Genomic DNA, 13,746 nt, shown 5'->3' on the forward strand with positions numbered 1-13,746 from the left:
GTCTTTTAACATGCTGACTAAATGGATAAATCTTATTTCAATAATCGTAGAGCATGTCAATTGGTTTGTCACAAGTTTGATATTGCATTTTTGTTGATCTGTCAAACTGTTTTGAGGTAAGCTAACCTATTTCAAATTTCAAGATTATAAATTATACTTACATCTAACACATTGAGTAGAAATTTGTAGCAGTTATCCTCCCCCTCCAAATCACGACACATGTACTTTTGCTAATAAATACTTTGTGTGTTAATTATGCCATTGTTTTTGTTTTGATTATTATTTGTCTACAATGCTACGACGATGTATTCACAACTTACACCACTATACTCAAGTTTGAAATTGGATTTTTGTACGTCTGTCACATTAAACTTTTAATTTCATTTTTGTCACTAAACGTGAAGATTGATTAGATGCACCTCAAGAATGTTTCGTTTTTGTTATTATAAAGAAGAGGAAGAGTAAGAACAAGACAGTTTACCTCTTTGCAGAAGCTGGTCGGACACTTAAAGAATCTTTGGAAGATTTCTGAGAAGAGTCTTGGTTCTTGGAACGAGTCGAATCTTTGCGCTCAAGGATGAGAGAGAGAGTTAAAGACAAAATACTTTGAAGCCCCTTTAATAATAACCAGGCGGCCATCATGTGCAAGTTTTGAACAACCTGTAAAGAAATAAGATCATAGAATATTTATGAATAAATTACTCTGAATATGTTTGTAATATCCTAATCTCAGTGAAATTTAAAAATTGCTAGGTAAAACATACATTCATACATTTAATAAGGCCATCCGTATAACAAGCCAGGCGATTATGCAACTGACATATTTTACTTAAGATAATGTGAATTTTGATGATATAACAATTAAAACCAAGGAAAAATTCCCATGTGAGATAAGTTTGATGTTTTTATGTGTTTCACATTTCAAATACTAATGAGTTAATTGATAATTTCAACAATTATTGATGAATTCTTATAAGATATTTTAAATGTCAGGCAAAACAATATTTTTTAACAAATTATCAAGTTTTCAACAACAAAAAAAAGTATTTCTTGAATTAACAAGGTAGTCAATATGAAAAGAAAACTTTAAAGATTACGACACGAGAAATTTATAAAAATATATAAAACCAACTTCCAAATTTGGCTAAAGAAATTGAAACAGTATCGTTTTGATTTTGATTTGTGATTATAATGTTGAATAAATACTTTTCCATAAGGTTAATTAAAAAATACTGGAAAACCAAACAATGTTATGAAATATTTTATTAAATGATTAAAATCAATATACAAGTCTTCTTTGAAAAAATGTCTACACCAAAAGTTTCAGAAAAAAATAAAATCATATTAATCATTTAATAAAATATTTCATAACATTGTTTAGGATTTCAATGTTTACAAAATAAGGGTTTTAAAAATGGGAGAAAACTTTTCAATAAATTACAATTTGGACTTTTTACCATATATTCATAAACTTAAGATTCAAATCTAATTTATGATATAATACAGAATATCAGCTGAAATAAATTTTATGCGTTTGGATTTCCTTTCAGAATGAACTTTTCTCTGTGCAAAAAGTGAAGTGTTGGAAGGTAAAAAGACATCTGCTGACAGACTGGAAATCTTGCCTTCATTAAACGATCACAAATGTTAAACCTTTTGGCCTGTTATAGATATGGCATTGATCACTAATATTTAATAAGAAAATTAATCGAAAAATTAAAATTATTCTCAGAAAAATATCAGATGATTCAGACATTACAGAAAATGTACGTAAAGTTTCAAATTTAGTTGTTGTCAATGGTGTCAACCCTTTCATCATCTTGTTGGTTCTGCCCAGTATGAACAACTGGCTGTTTTTATGGCTGTTGGGAAAGGCACTTTACAAATTACATCACTCAGGTAACTTGTGACCTTTGAGACCTCTCTGCTGCAGAAATAATCAAAAGCAGTACTATAAAGCTGATAAGTTGTTGGTCTTTAACTATGGAATTAGGATTAGCTAACCATATTGTGTGACTTAAACCAAAATCATCAAAAGAGACACTGTACAAGCTTGAGAGGAATTCAACTCAATCTGATCAGGATGATAGTTGATACAAATACGTTTATGAATATCAAAGGCAATTCTATGTTGGGGGGATAGTCTCTGTTAAATATATATTCACAAATAATAATTGCATTATATAATTAAAAGAAAACAATAGAATGTGGATATAGCTTATTAACAAATTCAATTTTAATATATCAACTAGGGAGATATACACAAAAAATACATTTACAAATATTTATATAAACTGTTCTCACAAATATTGATGCGATAAATATTATAATTTCTTGTATATTTAACATTAAATTCAGTCAACATTTTAGATTTGATTCTGATATAAAACCAAGAATTCATGAAAATCAATCTTTTATTATTATATATGGCTCAAATAACCTATTTTCTTCTCCAGCCAATTCTAATAAATAGTATATCAGCAGTGACAATAGAAATATAGTCATAGAATATAAAATACGTATTGAAAAACATACTCTTGTCACTGGAGAAATAGACAAGATTATAGGTTACATGCTGTATCTATCTGGTGTTGCCTGGGAAAATTTCTCATTCTTTTTTTAACTATGCCATTTGTTGCTTTGTTTATTATTTTTTCTTAAATTGAATTCTAAAAATTAAATTTCATTACTATTTTTACTTAGTAGTATTATTTACTACTTAAATTATTAATTAAAACATAATTTTGTTAAAGTAATGTTGAAATGTCTATTTATAAAAATTGGGAAAAAGTTTCTAAAATATTCAATCTCTTAATACATTAGGATTTGCCAAGAGTTTCAAATTTCGAAGTAATTCATTCTTTTCTTTCAACTATCACTAAAAAAATTAAAATGATTTGGTTCCGGAAAAAAAAAACGAAATGCATTGTGGTGGATTTAATTTCTAAATTAAATTGCTTTTTGAATAGGATTTTTAAATTTTTGCTTTATTTTACATTGAATTTTAAATTTTAACAAATATTTGATTAATAATAAATAAAAAATATGTAATTATCAAAGTTAAATTCTTGGTATGATATCACAATAAAATCTAAAATGTTGACTGAATTTAATGTTAAATATACAAGAAATTATAATATTCAAAAGTTTGCATTTAATAGAGAAACACAATAAGTCATTACACAATTTCATTAATACAGAAATTAGCATCTTAGATAAAATTTAGAAAAAAAAAAAAAAAAAAGAGGTTGATTTTCAATTGATTCATTCACAAACAAGCAACTATGCTTAGGGATTTTCTTTTGTTAAGTAAATAAGTTCAAAGAATGAACATTTTTCCACCCTCCCCAAACAACCATAAAGTCAAAACATAACCTCAGTCCTCATTTTAACCAATAAAATAGAGAATATCTGACTTCATTCTAAAACTAGGAATATTCAGTGAGACATTTTCCAGGTTCTTTAAAGTTTCATGAGAAAGATATAGAAAGTTGTATCTTTTTTTTTTTTTTCTTTTACTTGAGAGTCACCACTTATCAAGGCCCGAAGGGCACTCAAGGATAAGGGTTAATCAATGTAAGTGTAGTAATCGTTAATGGTGTAAATTGGGTAGAATTTGATTATTTATGGGGACGGCTCAACAAGAACTTGTTTACATCAGATTTGAAAGCTATCATGTTGCATTCAAACAAGAAGCAGGCCAGCGGAATAGTGTTCAACAGACTGGTAGTTCTGGGGAAAGAAGCTTTGTTCATGGAATCTGTGTTTAGATTTAGGTCCAGACAGAGTATGGCGGAAACTGTATATAGTGGTTGGAGCTAGTCGAGCGTTTTTTTGGTAAGTTAGGCGGGGGGGAGCATAGATTGGAGTTCAGTCGAGCACTTGCCAAGTATTAAATTGTTCCTTTTTGATGGATTGATTGATTTTAAAGATTAGTTGGAAAAAAAAAAAAAAGAAAAGTGTTTTACTTACGTGTCCTCCAGCTCTGGTGGAATTTCTAATTACAAATGACACAGTGTTGACAATTTCCAGCTAAAAGTTAAGAAAAATATTCATAATAAAGAAAAAAATTCATAATAAAACAAAAAAATAGAACTTTAGTTAAACTATTACAAGTCACTTTTTTTTATTTTCATTTCTAGCACCCATGAAATATCAGATCACTAACTTATATTATTAAATTTTTTTTTTTTAAAAAAAGAATTACATTAATTAATTCTTCTCCCCATTTCCCCTCATTCTTTATTTTTATTATTTGCCATTCTTCCCACCATCTAAACCATTCATGTACAGACGAAGTGTGCACGGTAACAAGTTAACAAACCAGTTTTAATAGTGTACTAAACCACTATATATTTCTTTGATCAAATATCTGCTCTCTCCTATCTCTTTTCCCTCTTTCTATGATCAAGAAAGATATCATCATCATCATCATATATATATATATATATATTTATATATGAATGAATAATATGAAGTGTTGATATTTCAAGCTTGATTATAATCTTATACAGATAGAGATTTTAACTGTCAGTCACATTTTTTTTTTACGTAATAAACACATTTCAGAATTTGTCTCAATCCGAAATTTCTACAAGAAATAGAAAATGATTCATTAATAGTAAACAATAAATTTCCAATAAATAAAGCAGATGACATGACCAGATATCAAAACCTAAAACTTTAGGTTTTTAGTCTTACAAACTGAGCTATTTGGATTTTCTTATAGAACTTAAAATAATTATAGCTTTGGCACGATACCATAGATTCCTGATTTACATCATGTTTGAAAATATGAATTCAAGTATAAATAAAAAAGTTAAAAAACGGGTAAATATTATTAATAGCATTGGAAATTATTTTAATAGCCAAAAACAATTTATTTTCTTTAAACTAAGTATTGCTCATTCTATTTGGAATTTTTGGACTTCTTTACTCATCTTGAGTGTCACTTTCACAATGTTTCAGTTGATATAACCGCCAACCTTCTTCAGGTGTATCTTGTTAAACTCTGAACTATTTCTGTCAAACTCAGGAATCTGCACAAATGACTAAGAACTGTGTGTATGAGATCCCATGCAAATGTCGAAAACTATACAAAGATGAGACATGCCGGCCACTAAAAGTAAGGTTACAACATCGAAAATCCGTAATGCATGAAGAAATTGAAAAGTCAAGTATGGTTGACTATATATGGAGGGAAAAGAGAAACCATCTCCTCCTATGGGATGAAGTAAAAATTAGACAGAAGAATGGTGGAGAGTAAGACTATTCAAAGAAGACATATGATGAGTGACGATCAATTACTAAGTAGACCTAGCATAGAATTTAACAAGATATGGGAACCATTAATTATAAATAATAGATAATATATACAGTAACAAGCAGGTAATAATTATATATATATATATATATATATATATATATATATATTTATAATTATTTTTTTTTTACTATAATTAAATATATATATATATATATCTGTGGAAATATGATTTTTTCCAATTATATTTCACCTTTTTTATATACTAAGCCTTAATTTATGAAGCTCAACGTAAATACAGAGCATATAAACAAATGACAAAAGACTCCAAATTTCATGATGTTGACCATCTTACAATTTATTCCTTCAATTATGTTGACATTCACAATTGTTGACAGCAACTGTTTCATAGCGTAAAATCATTCATTTAATCATTATATCAATCAATGAATCTATTCTGCTCTTAACTAGTCAGAAGAAATAGCAACTATCAATCCATCAAAAGAAAAGAAAATGCATTTGGGCATGATTACAAAATCTGAAAATTGGAAGAGATGTTGCAATTACCTTTTATTTTATCTTTTATTATGCTATTTGGAAATTACAGTAAAATTTCTGTACTAATAAATTGTAATTATTTTGATATACACTACTAAAAAAAAACATTTTTTTTAATAAAAAAAAAAACTTCTCTTTAGTATTTTATTAATTCATTATTTATAATTAATCTATATATATTTACTTAGATAATATTAATCATTGTAATATATAAAACATAGGTCTATATATTTAATTTTATACGAAACTAACTACAAAATATATGTATTTTACTTCCAGTTATACCAAGTTTTGATTTTATCTAAATTATATATCCTTAAATAATTTATTTTAATTACTGTTATAATTAAATTTATTATTGCATAAATTATAATTCTTTTGTCATTTAATTATTTTTCATTAATCTTAGTTAATTTTAATATAAAATTTCCCTTTGTAATATTTTATCATAATTTGTTTAAAACCAGTTAAATATCAAATCACTTTTATATTTAAAGGAGTTTATTTCCCTTTATGAAACCTAGTTATATTAAATTATTTTTTTTGTTATATTTATAATTAATGTATTTATCTAGTTTTATTATTTTAATCTAATTGTATCATTAATTGATTATATTTATTTAGATTAAATAATATTAACATTTAAAACATTTCAATATAAGTTTATATATATTTAGATTGTTGATAAATAAAACTCCTAAGTTAAATTATAATATTCAAATCAATAAGTTGGTATGTCTATTGTAATAAAAAGAATTGTAAGATGATCAACATCATAAAATTTTGAATATATACTTTTGTCATTTGTTATATATATAAAATAAGATCTATTGTTTTTTTATTTATCAATTTTTTTTATTAGCAATTCTGTTGTATTTAATTGCTATGCTTACCTAAGCATTGAAGGAGTAACGTACCTTTTGTTTATTTGCGTAATCTCTTTTTGAGGGGACATATTTTGTCATTAAATTTTATTTATTAACTATTTTTTTATTTAAATATTTATGAAGTATTTTTACGCGCACAAAAGTTATCCATAAACACATTTTTCTGGGTATCACCCATCGTCAGCATGGCTAAGAGTTTAGCCATACTGACGACCGGATAACTTGTGTATGCAAAAACATTTAATGCTAATATGTTGTAATAAATAGTGATATTTACATCTAGAAATAAAGTAGGCTTAAGGCTCCTAAAATTCATACTAGAATTGTCTGCAAGGACCCATGGCGCTGTGGTTAGAATACTTGGAAAAAAATTAATTGTAAAGCGATATTCTTCTGAAGGTTCTATTCTCTGTGTGGGTGGCCAAAACGTACAATGGCGCATTACTTAATTTCAGTGATGGTTGACAGAACGAGAGCATGCTACCCCCGTGAAGTAAATAAAGGGCTACTACTGAAATTCCATACAGATTCTCAAGTTTGACAGAAATATTTCAGAGTTCAACAAGATACACCTGAAGAAAATTGAAGATTACATCAATCTAAATATTATAAAAATAACACTCAAGTGAGATCAGTATTCTGAAAATTCCAAATAATATGAACAACCAATCCCCATCTAAAAAATTCAGAAACTATGTATTATTGTTAAAACTATGTATTGGTGTTAAAAATAGTTTAGTATTTGGCATTTACCAAAATTTGGGATCATAGAGCCCATAATTCTAGTATTTAAAATTTTAATTGTCATAATTTTTGTTTAATCTAAGAAATAATATACATATTACACACTTGAAAATGGATGACATCAGAAAAGATAAAACGGTAGTTTTATGATGTAATGTTTTATTGTGACATCATCAAATGTGTGTGGTGACAAACAAGATAACAAGTGAACAAAAAACGAAAACTGATAAAATACATCTCCAGAACAAAAAATGTGACTTTAATACTTCTATAAAATAAGAATAATGTCAATAATAATTGGTTTCAAGTTCAATGGTCACCAAAATTCCAGTAAGGTACAAATGAAAAAGAAAATCGACCTAGTGGAGATAACTCATAACAATTATTTCCCTTACATTAAAATAAATATATTTCTTTTTTACGTAGTCAGCTGTTATATATCGAAGGCAAAGTGAATTATCGCCGATAGCTAATAAATGTTTCAAATAATAGTTTAAATATGTTAACGTGTGTATACCTATTAAGAGTGAACAAAGAAATAAATAAAATAGACGAAAATACAGAGAAAACATGTTTTAATTCATACAAGTATAGTTAAGACATGTTTATAAACAAAAAAAAAAAACAGATTTAAAATATATATAAGTTAAAACAGGACTGAACAAATACAGATGCTAAAAAATGTTCTTGAAAAAAGACAAACTTACTGTTTTTTGGACAATTGTCATTCCACACTCTTCCAACTCTTCGTCCTTGTTTGCAGCATTCTTCATCGGCACCGCACTGGCCAGATTGACAATTGTGTTGGACACAGCCACTACGATGGAAGAGTACAGACATCCCAAAGTGACAATGGTGATTTTCTCCAACTGACGTGAAGTCAGAGGCTCAAGCACTGGTAAACTGAATGCTCGCCAGACTATTGAAATATCGTTCAATAATGAAGGATAGCTGGAAAGAAAACGAACGGGATTTGAAATTGGACATAAATCAATTGACATTAGAAACCTTGATGTAGGACGTTTGCTTTGTTTTACGGCATCTCAATATTTTTCAAGTTATTTAATGACGCATACAATAATTTTGGAAAAAGTTTTTGATGTTCCAAGTTCATTTATATCTTCAAATATTTATGGTGTTTTGTTTGATTGTTTTGTAGAGGAAAATTGTATTTTGGACTTTGCAGAACATGTTTAAGTTTTGCAAAGGGAAAGAAAAAACAATATCAACGTTTGGTTCATATTTGGTGAGGAAGCAAATTATTAAAAAAATGATAATTGTTGATGAATCTTCATCGCATTTGATGAACAAAAATGTTGTTTTATATTTAAAACCAAAATTATATCAACATAATTTTTCTAAAACAAAATTACAATAAAAACGGCTCAATAAATAATAAAAATTTAATATCTTCATTTGGTAAACGATCCAGACGATTAACAAATTCTTTATACACAATGACAATTATCGATATTAAATGTAAATAGAACGGCCAAACATTTACATCAAGATGTGATCATTGGATCTATATTATATTTTTTCTTTGTCTGTCCGTTCCACTTTTTCTCGGAACCAATCTGACTGAAATTTTGCATTCTTATTTACAATGATATTTATTTAAAAAAAAAAAAAAAAAAAAAAAAATACAGAAAAATCTTTGACATACATACTTATGATAGAACAAAAATGTTAAATTGATCTAGTATTTTTTTTTATAGACTAAAAAAATGAAAATCTACAATTTTTAACGATTTTAATACTAAATGTACCTGATTTTGATTACAATAGTTAGAGTGATCTTCCCCTTATTTATACAGCTCGGCTGATCAAATCACTGTCTTGCTTAGTAATAAAATTTAATTTTCTTAATTAAAAAATACAAAAAAAAAAAACTTACATGACTTTTTCCACAACAAATACGTATAAAGATTTCATTTGTATTTTAGTTTTTAAATAAAAGCAATTCTAAATAAGCACCAAATTTTGTATGATATGGTGCAGCAAACTAAGTATTATGGTATCCGTTTGCACAGTTAAGGATTAGTATTTAATGCAAAAATGAGCACAAATTTAATATTCCACCATCAACTTGGCATAAAGCACTTGTTCTAAGTCAACGAGCTATAACTTTTGCTTATTTATAATGGGTAAAAACACTAGCATTTACTATTTACCAAAAATTTACATCCTTATATTAGCTATGAACTGTATTTTCCCAACAGCTGTTTTACTTTCATATTTTTTTAATAGTATTCTGAAAGTTGAATGTAATTATTATGGTATAATTTGATCATTAAATTAATTGAACCAAATTATAATAAAACTACAATATTTTGTGTTTTTTTAATTAATTTTGTTTAAATCCAAAATTTAAAGATGTTAATAACCTCCAAAACTTGAAGATTAGCCATTTGCTATTTGATAGTTTGACTGCTTCCAAATTTCAAAGAATTAAAGTATTTGATTCTTTTTTCTTTTTTAAAATCATTAACTAAAGATTAAAATAGTTGACCCATTTATGCAGAAACAAATGCATTATGGATTTAATTTCATATTTACTGAATTTTTTCAAAACTCGTTTTAGTACCACTTCACACTCATGTATTTTTGCTTTTAATAAATAATCATGAATTTTTTTTTTAAAAATCATGCATAAATCTTACAATAAAAGTTCACACAATTTTGCTATAGAAATTTTAAGTTAAAAACCCCCTAAAGTTGCTACCAACCTGTTTCTTGCGGTAAGAGCTTCAGATAATGTGATAGGTAGTACAAATGAGGTGCCATTAATTGCCTCTCGACATCTGTGTATGTAGCGTGCTAAGAGTGGGAGGCGAGAACAAACATCGACAAGTATCTCACTGCCATTTAGCTGCAAGAGGTTGGCCAAGTTCTTTTTGGCAAACAAGACTTGCACTTCATCAACAGGGTCAGTTGCATGGACAATGGTGGTGTCCCCATCATTATTTAAACTTTCAACAGGAGCATCAACAGATTTGGAACTGTGGCTGGTAAATGGGGTCACTTCTTCTAACACTGAAGTCAATTGGTCAAAGATATTTTGACCAAAATCTAATCGGGGACGTTTGCTTTCTTTTGGTTCAGGTTCCTCTTCTAGAAAAAAAAAACAAAAAAAAAAAAAGCAAACATGAGAAATAGAATGATGTTTACAATAAAGAAAGATGGAGAGGGAAAGAAAGAAGAGAGATGGGAAGGACAAGATTCTATGCTGTTTATTTACAATAAATCTTATTGAAGTATAATTTTTAACTTAGTTAAAAAAAAAAAAAAATTTCTAAGAAACAATACAAAATAAAATATTTACAAATATTATTTATGTTGTTAGCACATTTTAAATTGCAATGTAATATTAAAACCACAACTCTAATGATAAGGAATGGTGTTTTTTTTTTTTCACAAGTGTTACATGAAACGGCTGTCCCATTATCATGTAAGTAAGAAGACATATTAGATAAGTGAAAATGACATTGGGATAAGGTTAGAATCGAACCTTGTAGGCAAGTGTTAAAGATAATGGAGAATGGAATGTGAGAAATTAAGTCTATTGTTAATTCTATTAGAAATAATTAAATATTGTTAATTCTATTAGAAATAATTAAATATTGTTAATTCTATTAGAAATAGTTCAATATTGTTAATTCTATTAGAAATAGTTCTAGCCCTGTCGGTGGGGCATTAGAATACGCCGACTGCCCCCCTGCAGAGGGTAAAAGTCCCTCAATGGGGGTCCTGGATATGACCTTAAACTATATCCAGTGGTGAGGCCCCAGCTTGTGGGCTTTGGGGAGTGTGGAGCCACCCTTTAATTACCATTGCTCCCAGGTCCACTCTGACCCGGAGTGGTAGTACCTGTTAGGGTTCCAACTATGGGTTAAATAGAAATCAATGTGAAAACAACAAATATATTCTATTAGGAAAATATTTCTTCAAAATCTTTGGATTCGGCATTAAATAACCCGGAAAGGGTTGATATGCCGTAAAACAACCAACCAACCAATCTAGAAATAATTCAATAGTGTTTATGTCGGAAAAAGAGTTGATTGTCCATTCTTTTAGAAATGTAGATATTAAATATGTCAGTTAAATGAATGCACAATGCAAGTTAAAATATATTGTTTCAAAATAGGTTAGAATTAGAATTGAAGATTCTTTTGTTTGCCAAAAGTGTGTTTGGACAAACATATGTAAAGCCACGTGAAAATTAGTCACGTTTGAAAACCCCTTACAAGCGAAAAGGGAGGAAAAATAGACCATGTAAATCAAAGTTTGAATTCCTGACGTCACCAATCGGTCGATTGAATAAAGAACCAAATATGTTTGTTCGTCTCGTCATTCCTTACAACAAAAAGGTGAATGTGTTTTATCATCATCTATAATGAACCTTGTGTAAACCCGTCCAGGTATTATGCGTCCTCCCACCATCATAAGTGAAGTATCCTCTCCCCTCCTCTCTATATATGTATAAGAACTGTTGCATCATATCTCCCAGTCCATATTAATATGAAACCCTCATTATCATCATCATCATCATCTGTTCTGAGTCCCTGCTATACATGTCCCGTTAAGGTGTCCCCAATATGCAACACAAGGGATTTAACACTTATTAAGGCCCAAAGACCAATCGAGGATAAGGGCTAATGAATGTAAGGTGGTAGTGAAGTAATCATTAATGGTGTAAATTGGGAAGAATTTTGATTATTTGATAAGTTCATTTCAAAAAGAAATACTCATACAAAATCGTCAATGATATCAAGTAAAGAATCCAACGCCATATCTATTAGTCTCAGTCTTTTCTACAAATACTATTATAGCATGTGTTCCTCAGAATTGTCTGATCTATTCCCTGCTTCCTTTGTTCCAGCTCATTTGACTCGGTTTCGATGTCTCCATCAATTTGTTATTTTACTACATCAGTGGAATTCAGCTTCTTATTTCAGTAGTTTCTTTTCAAGGACTGCAAGGTTGCGGAGCTCTCTTCCTGCTGTTTTTCTCCTACCAACAGCCTAAGTCTTTTCAAGATTCAGGTCAATAGGTATTTCCTGTCTTTACAATAATCATCTTTTGTTTTTGTTAGCTATTTACATCAAGTGACTTCATGCTTGTCTCGAGCGATTTCCATTAAAAAAAAAAATGTACACAAACTCTTCCCATTGAAGAACATATACATACCTGTTGTAGTTTCACTTATATGTGCGGGAGATTTAGCTGATTTGAGCATGGCAGTAAAGGTTACAACTTCCTGCTTTGGTAAGCTGCCACTTCCTTCACAAAGACCTTTTATCAGGATCATGAGGTATTTCTAAAATGAAAGAAACATTTAAACTTAAACTAGTTACATTTTCTTGACACAAGACAATACATGGGGGAGGGGGATGCTTTTGTTTTGTTTTTTTTTTAACTTTTTTAAACTTGTGTTAGTTTAACCTTATTTTATTATTAGATTAAATATCCTATTAATTTTTAAAGATCAATATATGAGGAGCGTGCAACAAGTAATGCCCCGACCCACTTCTAGTTGTCTGATCTAGCTGAAATTTTGCATATGCAATGATTTATATCTCTACAGGTTATGTGGCAAATTGCAGCTCTGAACTAATTGTGGTTTCTGTTTTACAGGTGTTTGAACTGAGTCAGGTGTGAAATGGAGCCTGTTGAATTTTGAGCAGTGATCTTGTTTTTGTATTTGAAAGGACGCACACCACAGGAGATTATTGATGAAATGAAAGAAACTTATGGTGATAATGCTCCATCATATGACCTTTTAAAACGCTGACATCGGGAATTCAAACATGGCCGGAAGTCTGTGGAAACAGCTCCCAGACCTGGTTGCCCCCCTTCTGCCATTGATGAGGCATCTGTCCGTCAAGTTGAGGCTGCCATTTTGGAAGATGAACGCATTATTATTCGCCAAATAGTCCAAGATGTCAAGATTAGTACAGGGTCTGTGGATACTATCATTCATGACCATTTGCATATGCATAAGGTGTCTGCCAGATGGATTCCCAAATTGCTCATACCATTCCAGAAGCAAGAACGCGTCGAGTGCTCAAGGATGAATTTGGAGATGTGCCAAGAAGATGAGTCAAAGTTTTTCAAAAGACTGATTGCACAGGATGAAACCTGGGTCCATCACTATGATCCAGAGACCAAAGCCCAATGCAGTGGAAGCACTTGGACTCACCACCTCCAAAGAAGGCAAGGGTGCAGCCCTCCGCTGGCACTCACAGTCTTCTGGGACCAGGACGGAGTAGTGATGACAGATTTCCTGGCAAA

The 13,746-nt window shown here is 29.4% G+C and overlaps 1 protein-coding gene across 7 annotated transcripts in view; it reads right to left on the bottom strand.

Moving 5' to 3' along the window:
* LOC145285823 (E3 ubiquitin-protein ligase UBR4-like) overlaps positions 1-13,746 on the bottom strand; it is a 350,597-nt gene that overhangs the window by 300,304 nt on the left and 36,547 nt on the right. For all 7 annotated transcript variants that reach the window (XM_080134243.1, XM_080134245.1, XM_080134244.1 and 4 more), the window contains exons 4-8: positions 12,643-12,772; positions 10,182-10,566; positions 8,160-8,403; positions 3,973-4,032; positions 482-660 (exon numbers count right to left, since the gene is read on the bottom strand). In XM_080134243.1, coding sequence (XP_079990369.1) covers positions 482-660; positions 3,973-4,032; positions 8,160-8,403; positions 10,182-10,566; positions 12,643-12,772 — 998 coding nt within the window. The remainder of the gene's footprint in view (positions 1-481; positions 661-3,972; positions 4,033-8,159; positions 8,404-10,181; positions 10,567-12,642; positions 12,773-13,746) is intronic.

The sequence above is a fragment of the Euprymna scolopes genome, chromosome 10, assembly GCF_053919585.1.
Source record: "Euprymna scolopes isolate OS-2025 chromosome 10, ASM5391958v1, whole genome shotgun sequence".
In the NCBI taxonomy this organism is placed as follows: Eukaryota; Metazoa; Mollusca; class Cephalopoda; order Sepiida; family Sepiolidae; genus Euprymna; species Euprymna scolopes.